The 15,594-nt window shown below is 39.3% G+C and overlaps 1 protein-coding gene across 1 annotated transcript; it reads left to right on the forward strand.

The window, feature by feature from the left end:
- The first annotated feature begins 344 nt into the window (after positions 1–344).
- LOC107218822 lies at positions 345–11,227 on the forward strand. The gene is made up of 8 exons (XM_015656843.2): positions 345–474; positions 2,699–2,900; positions 3,271–3,319; positions 3,403–3,809; positions 9,871–9,925; positions 10,123–10,205; positions 10,576–10,624; positions 10,708–11,227. The coding sequence occupies exons 2-8, from the start codon at positions 2,822–2,824 to the stop codon at positions 11,114–11,116; spliced, it is 1,131 nt and encodes a 376-aa protein (XP_015512329.2). The 5' UTR covers positions 345–474; positions 2,699–2,821; the 3' UTR covers positions 11,117–11,227.
- The last annotated feature ends 4,367 nt before the right edge of the window (positions 11,228–15,594 follow it).

Genomic DNA, 15,594 nt, shown 5'->3' on the forward strand with positions numbered 1-15,594 from the left:
ATTCTCTGCCTTTCACTGGGACTCCTGCAGCATCGGACAAACGCGTATAACGACGGTAAGTAGTACGAGTCAACGATTCGTCACGCTTCTACCCGAATCATATTTTCATCGATTTTACAACGACGATTTCATACTCGGACGTGGGGCGAGAATGAATTTTTGATCGAAGTAGACAACATTTCTGTAACTTATTCGCTTTATCGAAGATTGTTGATATCTCGTTGTTCGTATCGGTGAATTTTCTGGAACGGCTTTCTCGGATACGAAATTGAATCGCACGTCAAGTCGATTTCGCAATCGCTGAAGTAATTCGACACGACATTACAGCCGTTCCGCAATTCGACAGTTCATTAATTCTCACGTATTATGCGGTCGGTGATGGGATTCGATCCGTATAAGAAATTCACCGTCGTTACATTTTTCAGCATTCTGCCTGTTGCGTGGCGAGCCGGTAACAGAGAGGGACGATTACACGTAAGCCTAAAGTTTCGATTTCAAATTAAAACTCTCAAGTTTGGCCCGATTTTTCGCATCTGTGATCTCAAATTTTTTACTCCAAGTATTCTTATACACGCCTTTCGATATAATTCACAGTACGTACAGTGTAACCCGTTGATCTTTCAAAATTTGGCCAAATTTGTTTATTCCCCAATCAAATTAATAGTTTGATAATTTGTTAGTTTCGGCATTGGAACAGACGACTGCGATTTTCCGTAAAAAAAAAAAAAAAATTCCATCTATTCTACTCACCCAAGGATGGGAGACAACATTCATAATTTGTCTTCTTTTGGAAAAAGAAACTAAAAACACCAATGATATTAAATGTGAACGTATACCTTATCCATAAAGTTTCGAATCAATCTAAAATCGAATTGGAAAAAAAAAAGAAAGAAAGTCAATGAACAATTCACGTCCATTCAAGCAATGCGTAAACATTTCGGTCAATCGAGGTCAAATTTTTGGCTATTATCTTTAACAACCTGGAACATTTTTCACGTTACACGACGGAAACATAACGAGCTGAATTAATTAATTTATTCGGCAAAATGTTAGATTGCAAGCGAAGTGAATTACGGAACGAGGCAGCGTGCGACTGGAAGAATTTGAATTTCAAAAATGTCAATAAAAAAAGCATTCTTCTCTCGACGCGCCCTTTATACCGTTACACGTTAACCGTTTAGCCGAGCAAACTGCCGCCGTTGGTTTGTCGTTGTAAATACAGGGATAGGCGGGATGCTAAACCCGGCCAACTGCCGTTAGAGGGGTGGATCCTTCCCTCGTTTCTCTTCTTTCCCCCCCACGATCATGACCAAGGCCGTATCTCGGATGTAACGCGTGGCATATTTATATTTTCTGAAAGTTTCATATTAAATTTACGACAGTCCTTTGCCGCTGCATTTTATGATTTCACCCACCCTCAAAATACATTCTACGAAAAATCTTCCTCCTTATGACTTTTTCATAACGCGTTGACTCGGATGAGAGACTGGGGACTATAAGTATTAAATAAATATTGCTCAATTTGGACGAAATGTAAACGATTAAATTTATATGGGCGAAAAAATATGTATACTTATATACGAGTATATATGTATATATATATATATTGGGGTGGTATTCATTCGGGGTTGAAGAAATTTCGATTCGTTCGCCCCCCAGAATAGCTTGATATAAGAAGGAAGATAAAAGAGTCTCTCTTTAAGATCAGATTTCTATTTCAATGGGAAGGGGTGCCACTTTGGACCAACTTTTGAATGGAGTGATGTTGAAATTTCGAATTTGAAACTTAAAGTAAAGAAATCTAGCTTTGACGAAATATCAAAGTTTCGAATTGACCGAAACCCGACGCTCAAAGTTCCGATAGGGCAAAATTCGGACAATTCAAAGTTTCGAAAGTGCGGTAGTGAGAATATTTAAAAATCTGAAACATCGATATTCTGAATGTTTGAAGATTTTCAAACAACCAAATTAACTTTCATCGTTTGAGATACAAGACATTCCGTTTTCGCAATCAAACATTTTCACGCAAAATTTGGAGTCAACGGTCGAATTTTTCTATTTTTTGAATATTTTTTTCTATTACTTTCATCGTTTTTTTTCTGTTTACCGATCTGTTTAAAAGCCATTATAATACATACTACATCTCCAATTTGATTACTGATTTAAAAAAAAATTGTCTCTCTAGTTCTGAATCACACTCACGATGCTTGTCCAAATATTTTAATATTTATACAATTTCATGTACTTTTATGTATTTACGTATTATTTCCGAACAGGAGCGCCGACCAGCTGTAGCGTTTATTGCGAACTTTCCAAAAGAACAAGTAATTCTCACCTATCGGACGCGATTTGATTGTTTTTGTGAAGCATCGGTGATAATTTTCTGGTCAGAGGTTTCATCGTCGTGACCTTTCACACCGTTCAAGTATTTTTCTTAACGCGTCCGGAGAATGACGGTTTACTGAACGTTGCGTAACAGCGATCGTGAATTTTCCCCTCACAGAAAATTAATCTTTAATATTATTTATTCCAATTTGTGTTCGAATTTATTTTCCTAGCCAATCTGAGGAATCGCAGAAGGAAATAATTGCGTTCATTACTGCAATAATTACGTTCGTTCCAATCAGGTTACCTCCTTGGTTTTTTTTTTCTCATTAAGGGTTAAAGAGAAATTTTGTATTTCTGTTTTTTCAACCAGTAGCCGGGAGCCGGATATAAAAAGAATTCACTGCTCAGCATTGAATTCAAAGTCGTTATTGCTCGTCTGATTCGCATGGACTTTTGTCAGCGTCGAATTTGAATCGTCGGTAATCCAAGAATCATGATGCGCTTTATTTTCATCGCAATTCTCTGCCTTTCACTGGAACTCCTGCAACATCGGACAAACGCGCATGACGACGGTAAGTAGTCCGAGTCAACGATTCGTCACGCTTCTACCCGAATCATATTTTTATCGATTTTACAACGACGATTTCATACTCGAACGTGGGGCGAGAGTGAATTTTTGATCGAAGTAGACAACATTTCTGTAGCTTATTCGCTTTATCGAAGATTGTTGATATCTCGTTGTTCGTATCGGTGAATTTTCCGGAACGGCTTTCTCGGATGTGAAATTGAATCGCTCGTCAAGTTGATTTCCCATTCGCTGAAGCAATTCGACACGACATTACAGCGGTTTCGCTGTTCGACAGTTCATTAATTCTCGCGTATTATACGGTCGGTGATGGGATTCGATCCGCATAAGAAATTCACCGTCGTTAAATTTTGCAGCATATTGCCTGTTGCGTGGCGAGCCGGTACCAAAGAGGGAAGATTACACGTAAGCCCAACGTTTCGATTTCAAATAAAAACACTCAAGTTCGGTCCGACTTCTTTGCATTCTCACTCCCGACTTCGTCGCAGGTACTTTCCCGGTGTCGGTGGCTACAAGCTTAATCGCGTGAAAAAGACGTGGTTCGATGCCCGCGTGGCCTGCGAAGAAGACGGCGGCCATCTCGCCGTCATCAACAGTCCCGACGAGGCCCATTCCATAGTCGTCTTGTTCAAGCAAGCGGAGGAGATCCACGGCTTCCTGGACGTCGCCTTCTGCGGTTTTCACGACCTTTTCCGGGAGGGCGAGTTTCTCACCATTCACGGACAGTCGCTGGAACGGGCTGGCTTTGACATCTGGCACGAATCTCAACCCAACGACATCGACAACTCCCAAAATTGCGGGGGAGTTCACTACGGTGGTACGTTCAATGATCTCCGCTGCGACGATCTGTACGAATTTATATGCGAACTCCCCGACGTTGATGAAAATGATGCGTAATCTTATAACCGCGTCGTATTGATCTCATGAAAATAATGATAATGCGACTCGAATACGATACTTTACTCACGCGTCGAACATCGGGCCTCAAAAAGCAAAGCGAAAAGTCTAATATAATTCACGGTTCACACGGTGTAACCTGTTTATCATTCACAATTTACCCGAACTTGTTTTCTTCGATATTAAATCCATAATTTGACGAAACTTATGTTTTGCGATTGTTAAATTTACACCTCTTTGTTTATCCCGACATTCGACCAGCCGATTTCTATTCAGCGTATTAAATATTCCATCCAATTATTTTCTGAAATCAATTATGATATGGCGGTCGGTAAAAGATCCTGTTTGTCGAAATCTCTGCGATAAAATCTTCAGGATAAAATTCCCCCATGTAGGCGTATAATAATATTCGGACAGGGAATAATAGAATAAATAGATAAATGGATATTTGTTTAACGTGATTTGATTAATAAACGTATAACAATACCGGGAGAGGGGTATTTTGAAAAAGTACATCCGGGATGAGAACCTTACGAAAGAGATGAAAAGTAACGTGGAAAAATAACGAGCAATGACAAAAAAAAAAAAAAAAAAGAAGAAGAAAAACAAAAAATCGTTGGCTATTATTTTTCCTCCTCGTCGTTGTAATCGACGCGCGGCTGCAATTCGTGCAGAAATGAGTTCCGGATGCGGTTAATCATCTCACCGCACTAATTGTCAGGCTGCAGTCGCGAGCATTGTCGATGCTCGGCATTCAGAACCTCGAGTTGGCTAATTGCTACAGCAGTTTTTGAAATCCACGGGAAACTCGCTGTCACGTGAAAACTCTGTTCTCCTCACTTTTTCTCCCTATATAAATAGAGTTTTCATATTACCGTTCGTACGACCGGAGGTGAAAATATTCGCCATCCCAATTTTTTTTTTTTTCTTCTTCCACATCCTGCGATATTCCGCGAGTCCATTAAGCCTAGGATTTTTAATTGGAATTATTATTCCTCGCCGAAAAACGAAGGGATCGTTCGTTATTCAGAATATCCGGCGGTAATTAGCGACGTGAATAAATTGACGGACAGGCTTATTATTAGATTTCTAGGGGCTTATTTAATTCATTTCATTTGTTTACTTTGTCACTTATCGATACCGCCGCATATCCCGCGTTTACCTACCGATTTTCTCCTTGCCTTCTACAATTACTCCAATGAACTCGAAAATCTCCAGTCTTACAATTCATCGTTAGTTCAATGCCGTGTATTTTTCCCGGGCCATATAATAAAGTTTCCGATTTTCAATGTCATATCGTTTTAATTATGCGATCTCCTTCCCTCGAATTTGAACATTGTTGGACTGTTTTTTTTTTTTTTGTTTCTTCTTTTGTCATAATTATCTATGAATATTTTGACTAATTTTTTACAAACTCCGAACTGTTTCGTACGATATTTTCAACAACGCTTCTAAGGCTATAAAACTTGAATTTGACTTGTAAAAGTTGTCTCGATATTATTTCTTCTTCTTTAAATTATTCTTTTTTAACAATTTAAAACCGCGATGTCGACAATGTAGAATAATTTTTTTCACACACTTCTCAAGAAGCTCGATCTAAAAAATTTACCGTCGTTGATAAGCTCGTGTCGACATTTCAAAGGTAAATAAAAAAATAAAAATTGTCTTACTATCATTCGTGAACCGTTGGTTGATAATACATGATAAGCTGTTCTACCCAAGCAGTTTATTAACGAGAGAGAGCGGCCTGGAAGACGAATGAGAAAAAGACGAGCAGCTGAACGTAAAGATGGGAACAAAGAAAAATAAACGTAAAGAAAATAAAAAGACATTGATATAGAAAAAAAAAAAAAAATAAATAAAAATAAAATAGCAGGAAAAGCCAAAAATAAGGGGACACGGATAACGATGATGAGGAAAGTGGAAGTACTCAAGACAAAAGAGACCCCTGCTTCCGGCTATGACTTTATTATGACAATGAGTTGACTCGAGGGGAGATAAGTGCAGGGATACATCATCCCTTAATGGTAGTTACCTACGGGAATATAAGTATTGTATACGCGATGCGTGGCTCGTTACTGCCTGACTTGACCAGCCTTTTGAATTTTCATTATTTCACCCCCTCGGCCGTTTTTGCTCTTTGAGTAATATTTTTCATCGTCGAAATTCCAACGTTTGTTTTTCTCGTATCGAGTGATTTCGCGACGGAAGGAGAGGTTTTCATATTGGAGATAAGAATGCTGGAGATTATATTTTTTATAAATTTTTGGTACTCCACGTCGGTGCCGAGATACAGGAAATTGGAACTCAAAGTTTGCACCGTATTGAACGAGATTTACAAATTTTAGGAGGGGATATTTTTCATTTGTATAATCCGTTTTTACGCATTCATTGTTTTTACTTTTTATCATCTTTGCTGATACAGGAAAAGTATTGGTTTTGGTCGGAAATCACTCGTTTTGATTTCAACGAATCTTCAAATTTTTGAATCTCTAGAATCCGAATAATAGGTTTTTAGAAAAATGACGGTCTGTCCAAAAAACTCTTGCGATGATCTCGGAAGCGGCTCGATGAACAAATTTTAAACTCACAGGATTACAATCAAATGATGGGCATGAAAAATTGTCACGAAGCGGTTAATTTGAACTTCCGGTTCTACCGGAAATAAATCGATTTTCAATGTTTAACCGACAAACATATTTCTCCTTATCACTTTTTCTAAATAAACGATTTTGTTTATCCCGGTTTATATATTTACTTTTAAAGAAACTTATAAATTTTTAGTCTTCTAAATTTTTGTTTCTTAATTTTTCTTTTAAAACTTTTTCATTTGTCTGCCAAGTTCTATCAGTTTTAGATGTTTCACTCGACCGTTTTCGAAATCATCATCTTCACGATGATAAAAAAAGTATCGCCAAAAAATTGTTCTTCCGACTTGTTTGTTAAGATTCGGGCAATCGTAAGGATCTGAAAAATCTCAATCATCCTCCAGTACAACGATTTTCCTTTAAGAATTCCATTTGTCAATGGGAATTTTTATTTATTTTTTTCTTCTAAAACCTTCTAGCTGTTCCGAGGCTCTCTTTTTTGCGCGAATGTCTTTCCTGTTGGATACTTTTTTGTTATTCTCTCCTCTTTGGAACGCGGTATTCACGTATCATGTTCCGAATCCCACGGCAGCTAAGAAAACATCCAGAATACGTATCTAAGCTGAGAAAATTACGTCGAGGGAAGGGGAGCCTTTCTATGTTATACGACCTGGATCCCTCGCACGCGTCGTCAATATTTACTCCCGAGGAAATGGACGCGGATGTACAACGTATATTCACAGGGTACGGGGCTTCGACGCATTTTCATCGATTCCATTTTCTCTTTTTTTTTTTCTTTCACTTTTACTCCCATTTCTCCGTATTTTCATTTTCATGGACACGTAATACGTGCCTTTCATTCTTTCCTTCTCTCTCTGTCTCTCTCTCTCTCTCATTCGACGTATTATCCATAATCCATTTTACTCTATTTTAACCTGATCTGTTTATATATATACATGGTTTTTACTATTGTGTTGATTTTATTTTTATTTTTACTTTCGTACCGCTGGTTTTATTTTATTTTGTTAATATTTTGTTTCAAAATGTATATCTTATTTGTCTATTCATTACCCTTTAATCTCATTGTTTTATTTTACGTTGTTTTACTTCATTTAAGCAACCTTTTATCGCTATTTATATTTTTAATTCATTTTATTTAGACATTTCATGTTTGTGTCTATTTTGCTTTTACATTCCTGCATTATATTTGTCTATTTACTTTTCCCTATCTACTAGTTTATCTAGAGTTCTGTCTCTTATCTCCTACGTTCTAAGTTCAGTGTTAATATTAACCTTCTACTCATTTACTAATCTATCTTATAACTTATTCATATATTTTTCTCTTTACCGTTTACTGTTCTATAAGTAAGCTGCACCCACAGAATTACAGGCTCACCTAGAGAGAGGTTTTGTATCGTTGCCTCGGTCTCCCATTCTCTCGTATATAATAAAGCCGAAAGTCCCGCAGTTTGTCGGGATAAAGACGTACTCGTTAATTACCCACCCCAATTTTGCTTCTCTAACCGTCACGTTGCTTAGCACGAGACCGGTTAACTTTTTCCATAATATCCCGTTATTTAATCGTGTTATTCAGACTTGTTTTAGTTTATTTCGTCCAATTTTTTTTTGTCCCTCTCTGTAACGAAACCCAATTATCAAAACGCGAGTTTTTCATTTTAGTTGTACAATAAATAGATGATTTTTTTAATACGGTCGGCTCCAAAATTCATTTCATGCACAATTTATGGTGTAAAGTTTTGACAAAATCAAATAGAAATGTTTTTCATATTATTTCAACTGAATTGCCCAGATCATTTTTGTATTTAATCAATTTCGAACAACATTTTTTTATTTCCATTGTCGTTCCGTTCATAAATTTGTGAAATGAGTGGGCCTGTCTTTTTTCGTTTGGACGTTTCTTCGTTTACTCGAAAAATGAAAGACAGTTTTGAACAGATTTGTTTCTTCGCTCAAAAATAACAAGATTATCGGAATCCTTGTTTTTTTTCTATCTTTTTTCTCCGGGTTGAGAAACCAAGAAACTTATCAATTGCATTCTCATTCGTCTTTTTTTTACATTGTATCACCGAAAATATAAGAGTGGACTTTCACTCCCACCTCTTGTGCGTTGAAGATGACAAAAAAAAAAAATAAAAAAAAAGCCAAAAGGAAACCGAAGAAAAAAAGAGATGTAGAAACCATATCCACTTTTATGAAATCCCTTTGAAATCGCATCGAGTATAATGGAGGGACGAGGTTTACGAGAGAGCGAAAAAAAGAGAGGGAGGGAGCAAGTAACGTTGAGGGGGATGAAGGAAAAAAGTGCGAGGAAGGGAGAAAACGATATGCGAAGGGACGTGTGAAGAAAAGTTGGAGAAGAATAATAAGGCTGTACATCACTTTGCAGGATCTGTCGCAGCAGCTAGTGACAGCAGCGACTCACAATCAGACTCAGACTCGGGGTTCGGTACGTGACGTAACCGCAAACACCGCACCTAGTCTATGGGGATGTCATGCACAGTGGCGGGGGAAGGGGAAATGGGAGAAAAATGAAAAGGGAACGAGGGGTGAGAAGAGGGTTTTCCTTTCAATTAATCAAAGGTGTTTGAAAGTATCTTGAATTTTTTAATTCTGCTCGTCACCTTAATTTTTATCTACTTTTTCCCCCCCTTTGAAAGATTTCTTATTAACGCATATTGTTTCTTTTTCTTTTTTTCTTTTTTTGTTCTTGTGTTTTTTTTTCCAGCTGTCTACAGCGATGTTTTAAATAACAGAGCAAAATGGTGAGCTGAAAATGTGACAGGGTAGGAATAAAATATAATAATGACGATATGTATACACGTATGTTGGGTCATGGAGAGGTATAGTGAAGGGAGAGGCAGAGGAGAAAAGGCAGTATAGGGAGCAAAAGTTGTAGGAGAATCGAGAGATGCAGGATAAAAAAAAAAGGAGAGAGAACGTAAAGAAGCGAAAGAGCGAAAGCCTCGAACCGAGGTATTTCGAGATTATGAAAATGAAACTTTGATGAATTACCAGTTGAAAAAACTGAGCGCCCTCCTCGATCTTATATCAACGAACGAATATCGGAGGGCTCAGAATTTGAGAGGGAAACATGAATTATAGCTGCGTTAAACTATAAACATATAGACATGCGTCTTACGGATGTACATATTATATTCCGTACGAACTCGCGATTCGCTTTGGCGTTTATTGCGAACTTTCCAAGAGAACGCAAAAGTAATTCTCACCTATCGGACGCGATTTGATTGTTTTTGTGAAGCATCGGTGATGATTTTCTGGTCAGAGGTTTCATCGTCGTGATCTTTCACACCGTTCAAGTATTTTTCTTAACGCGTCCGGAGAATGACGGTTTACTGAACGTTGCGTAACAGCGATCGTGAATTTTCCCCTCACAGAAAATGAATCTTTAATATTATTTATTCCAATTTGTGTTTGAATTTATTTTCCTAGTCAATCTGAGGAGTTCCAAATGGAAAATAACTGCCTTCATTACCGCAACGAAGACGTTCGTTCCAATCAGGTTATCTTCTTGGGTCTATTTTATCAGGGGTTAAAGATCAATTTCTTGTTTTCCGTATCAGTAACCGGAAACTGAATGTATAAAGACTTTTCTGCTTCACGTCGAATTCAAAGTTATCTTATTGCTCGACTGATCCGCATGGACTTTTGTCAGCGTCGAATTTGAATCGTCGGTAATCCAAGAATCATGGCGCGCTTTATTTTCATCGCAAGTCTCTGCCTTTCACTGGAACTCCTGCAGCATCGGACAAACGCGCATGACGACGGTAAGTAGTCCGAGTCAACGATTCGTCACGCTTCTACCCGAATCATATTTTCATCGATTTTACAACGACGATTTCATACTCGAACGTGGGGCGAGAATGAATTTTTGATCGAAGTAGACAACATTTCTGTAGCTTATTCGCTTTATCGAAGATTGTTGATATCTCGTTGTTCGTATCGGTGAATTTTCCGGAACGGCTTTCTCGGATGTGAAATTGAATCGCTCGTCAAGTTGATTTCCCATTCGCTGAAGCAATTCGACACGACATTACAGCGGTTTCGCTGTTCGACAGTTCATTAATTCTCGCGTATTATACGGTCGGTGATTGGATTCGATCAGCATAAAAAATTCACCGTCGTTACATTTTGCAGCACCTTGCCTGTTGCGTGGCGAGCCGGTAACAGAGAGGGACGATTACACGTAAGCCTAACGTTTCGATTTCAAATCGAAACACTCAAGTTCGGTCCGACTTCTTTGCGTTCTCACTCCCGACTTCGTCGCAGGTACTTTTCCGGTGTCGGTGGATACAAGTTTCATCACGTGAACAAAACGTGGTTCGATGCGCGCTTGGTCTGCGAAGAAGAAGGCGGCCACCTCGTCATCGTCAACAGCGCTGACGAGGCCCAGGCCATAATTTCGGTGTTCAAGCGAGCAAAGAAGATCCACGGCTTCCGGGACGTTGCCTTTTGCGGTTTTCATGATCTTTTCCGGGAGGGCGAGTATCTCACTATTCACAGACAGTCGCTGGAACAGGCTGGCTATGCGATCTGGAATAAAAGAGAACCCAATAATTTCGACAACGACCAAAATTGTGGGGGAATACACTTCCGTGGTACTTTACACGACCTCAAATGCCACTCACCTCTCGAATTTGTATGCGAACTTCCTGATGCTGCAGATTATTCCTTATAATGATCTCAAGGAAATACTAATAATCCGATTTAAATACGATATTTCATTTATTCGACAATTGGGCCTCAAAAATCCAAACGAAATGTCTAATAGGCGTTCTAATGTAATTCATAGTATCCCCATAGCATAACCTGTTCATCTTTCTCAATTGACCCGAACTTGTTTATTTCGAAATTAAACCGTTCATTTGATACAACTAATTTTTTGTTTTATTGATCTTAAACGTGCACCTGATCGTTTATTTCGACATTGGGGGAGCCGATTTTTTTTCTCCGGAATGGAATATGGAAAATTCCATCTTTTTGGTTTACCCAAGGGTGAGGAGATAACTGTCATCATTTTCTCTCGGAATCAAACTATGATTTTTTATAAATTTTAAGGTCATTCTTCAAACGAGTTGCGAATGAAATCGATGCAAAATTCGAAGCTCGAACCATTCACTCGCAAATCGAATACAAAGATAAAACATCGTCGACCCGTGACGGGGAATTTTCCGCTTTCTGCCTTTGCTCCGCTGTTCGTTCATTATTCGTTAACGTCGTCACTATTTACGTAACCGTTATTACTATCACTGCTATTGTCATTATAAAACGTATATACGTTGTTTGAGGAGGCAATATGCATGATAAGGCAATATTACGTCGAGTTGGCGATATTACGCCGTCGCGTAGATCCCTTTTGCCTATCTTGTTGCCGTTCCGCGTTGCAGCGATAGATGGTGGAATTGAAGGAAAAAGTACGCACACAAGTGAAAATTGTGTATCTTTCCACAGGGAAGAATCTTATTAAGGTTCAATTTATTATTTACGGAAATATAATACGAAAGCGCGAGTATAAGCTGCGACAACGGTGCGCGGCTAAAGTTGACGATATTCGTCGTCTATTCGCTTATTGTTCCGTTTATTGCACTTTATTTACACGTTACGTCTCTGCATCAGAGTGCAGTAATCCGGGTTTCAACATCTGTGCGAAAAACACTTTTCTCCATTTTCTCTCTCTTTTCGCGATGACTGAGAGTGAAAAAAAATTCATCATTACTCGTGAGTTTTTCTAAAATACCTAGATGCTTTGACGTGGAGAATTATTGGTGGTATTACAATCAAATACAGGAAAATACTGAAAATGTCAGTTTTCTCTTATGGGAACTAGAAATAATTTTTCGAGGTAACAAGTTTACTTTTTTTTTTTTGTCGAAAAACGGAATTGGCTCGAGCGACTTTTTTCTACATTACATTTTTCTTCGATTCGAATTCTGGAATGGAAAATCTGAATATGTCATGGAATTTTTTTTCCAAAAATTTGTGGCCACCCTGATACATTATGCCCCAAAAAAATCTGGCTTTCTCTTCTCGAAAAAGTGGAAGGGTATTCGAACCCGGTCCCGTATTACGAGCAATAGTTGCACTGAGAAAAATTTCATTTGTTACAGTAACTAGAAAAATTCCGTAAAACAGGTATTGTTAAAAAAACTGTTTGAACATTATTGGAATTAGGAAAAACGAGGTACGCGTAACCATTTTGCGCTATTGCCGATCCTTTTTTAGCAATTGCAACGCAATTTCTCTCAGCGCGGTGGTCGCCAACGCGTGACGGGGGTGTAATTCAAACGCGGCAAGGTACGACGATGATCCGAATCCCAGAGCCGACGTGGCGTCGTCTGGCTGACGATGAGCATTACGGCGACAATGGGACGCTAACCACCGTTGCTGCACCAACAACGAGGACAATGAGCCGTAGAGCGAGAATATTCCTCTCTTCCCCTTTCCCCTTTACCTTTCCACCATCCGCATTCAGTCACTCGTGCAACAGAAGCAGCGAGCGCCGAGGATGGGTGGTTGGGTATTTATCTGGCCTACATAGTGAGCGCGTCTTCTTCACGGGCCATCATACTTAGGAGCGAACGGAGGAACGGGCGAACGTTCCGCTTTCCATTGTTCCCCCGTTCGACTCGAAGTGCCTTCTGGTTCTTGACGCGGGACTTCACCGAGTCTGATGATTTCAATACTCACCGCGTGGCGTCGCTTCCGTCGCGACGCTTCTCCGTCGGAGATTATGGATTATTACTAGATATCTTATGTGAAAAATCGATCTCTGGTACGATTAGGAATCGGACGTGTGAAAATAGATTTTACCAAAAATTGAAGCGTGAAAGATCGATTTTGTTAAAATCGATATTTTTAGGTCACGTGCCTCGAAAATGGCAAACTCCATACTAAGCGAATGATCGAAACCAAGCGAATAACCAAAATCTCGAATGGCAGATGCAGCACGGGTCTCAAATGTACTTTCTTAAATTCTATCTTGATTCTCTCTCTCTCCCTCTCTCTCTTGGTATTACAACGATTTTGCGGATCATCGTCATTAAGAATATAAGGTGCCAGTGTCAAATCTACAATTATATTGTCTTGGTCGGATCGCAAATTTTGGCCGATTTAAGTTAGGTTAGTTCTAGCACTAGTATATTTTCACGTGCCTCGGTGTAGAAGAATCCATTTTACCCCATGAAAATCGATCATCTCGAAAATCGAAGGTTGGAGAATCGATACAAAAGATCCATTTTATCGCTAAAAAGATCGACTCTTCTAATGATCTATTCAGAATCGAAAATCTCTAATTCTTAATGTTTATGGCCATGATTTAAGCGTTCCGCGTCGACCTGATACACATTTTTTCCTTATTATCTTCTATCCATTCTTGGTTCTGATATCGGTGTTACTTCTTTTGAACGGCGATGAATTTATCCAGACGTGAAATTGTTTCAGCTTCACAAAACGATTGGAAAGGCTTTCATTGTCAAGCTCAGAGATGTTCTTTTTGTCGGACAAGGTATCTACTATGTTGAATATAGTAGATTCTGAAGAAATAAACCAAAAACATCACAGATTTCGAGAGCTTTAAGTCAGTTTGGAATGGAATACCTTCTATCTCGATATTTGATGTATCTTATACATCTCTGTACCTACATTCGTCATGGTTTAATTAATTCCCTACGTATCACTGCTGGGATTTCTCGATGCGTGGGTACAGATGAATACCGTTCAGTCAGTCAGAAGATAGACATCCAGAACAGATTAACCTACCGCGGTGAACATTATGGAGTAATAATTCGTATTCAATTTAAACATCCGTCACGCGTGACCAATGCTGTCCAGTAAACTAAAAATTATGGGAGCAAACAAAAAATCATGAGGAGAAATTATGGCTTCGATGGTGGAAAGCTAAATATCTGGAACAAGCGAAAAGGGACTGAAAAACCATCAACACTGGATAAAATATATCTGAGATTGCGAAATCGAATCGAGAGGGATCGCAAGTCACATTGTTCAACACCGTTGGCTAAGTATATTGGGAACAGTTATCGATTGTCCGACGAATCGTTCGAGGTACCGAAAAACCGATGTTTGACAGAGGCTTCTCACCCACCTGACCCGAGGAGCCAAGTGGCTCGTGACAGCTCGTTCCTTGGGTTATTAAAACGGGATCTCGAGCGGAGAATTAGAGAGGCTGTAACGCAGACAGTTGGCTGGTTGGTAGGGTGGGAGGGAGGAGCCGAGGAGTCGTCGAGGCGATGTCAGAGAGCTGATTTAATTGCGAGGGAGACGATAACTGCTGTCGGTTCAAGAATATGAGACCGTGCAACGGAGAGAGAGAGAGAGAGAGAGAGAGAGAGAGAGAGAGAGAGAGAGAGAGAGAGAGAGAGAGAGAGGGAGAGAGAAGCAATTGGACAATTGACTCGACTCGATTCGATCTCTGGGTTCCAATTCAACTCGGCGCTGTTCGTGATGCTGAATTATAACGACGACGTGAATCCAGATGCTCGGCTTCTCTGCCGCCTGGAAGATAGGCTGATTGATGCCCGTGTCTCAGAATCGTGGCGCCTGATGGATCGATTCGTTTCTTCAATTTCTAACCGCGGTCTTCGAACGATTCGGCGTTCGGTAATAACGAACACTCATGCAACAGAGCCTCCCGCGGAGGAAGACACGCGTCTGACTTCTTTCGGCATTCGATTGAATCTCAGCATCCACGATTAGGGGTAACACCACTGTGAAAACGTGAAAATATGACCATTTTTTATCATTAATATTAAATACTCCATTAATTATAAAATATTAATATTTAACGAAACATTACGAGAAAGAAATAAATAAAAAACGATTTTTGAAAAATCCCTTGACCATCTAAGGATACGAGGTCGAGCCGTAGAAAAAAAAGCTGTGGATACATGTGACGAGCGTCTGATAAGCTTCGATTCTTTCGCACTGTTGAAACTCGTCCAAATATCATTTGAACCATTCGGTGAAAATATTTGAAAAGCTGTGAACTGTGAAGAGAAAAATTCTTTAAACGTGTCGACTGCGGTCAAGACATTGACAAGTTTTGTGAACATGTTGTACTTGAAAATTACTCGACTTATCGGTCAAGTTCACCAAGCATCCGGTGACGAATGATTCGAGTATTACCATTACTGGACCATG

Source organism: Neodiprion lecontei, chromosome 7, assembly GCF_021901455.1.
Source record: "Neodiprion lecontei isolate iyNeoLeco1 chromosome 7, iyNeoLeco1.1, whole genome shotgun sequence".
NCBI lineage: Eukaryota > Metazoa > Arthropoda > Insecta > Hymenoptera > Diprionidae > Neodiprion > Neodiprion lecontei.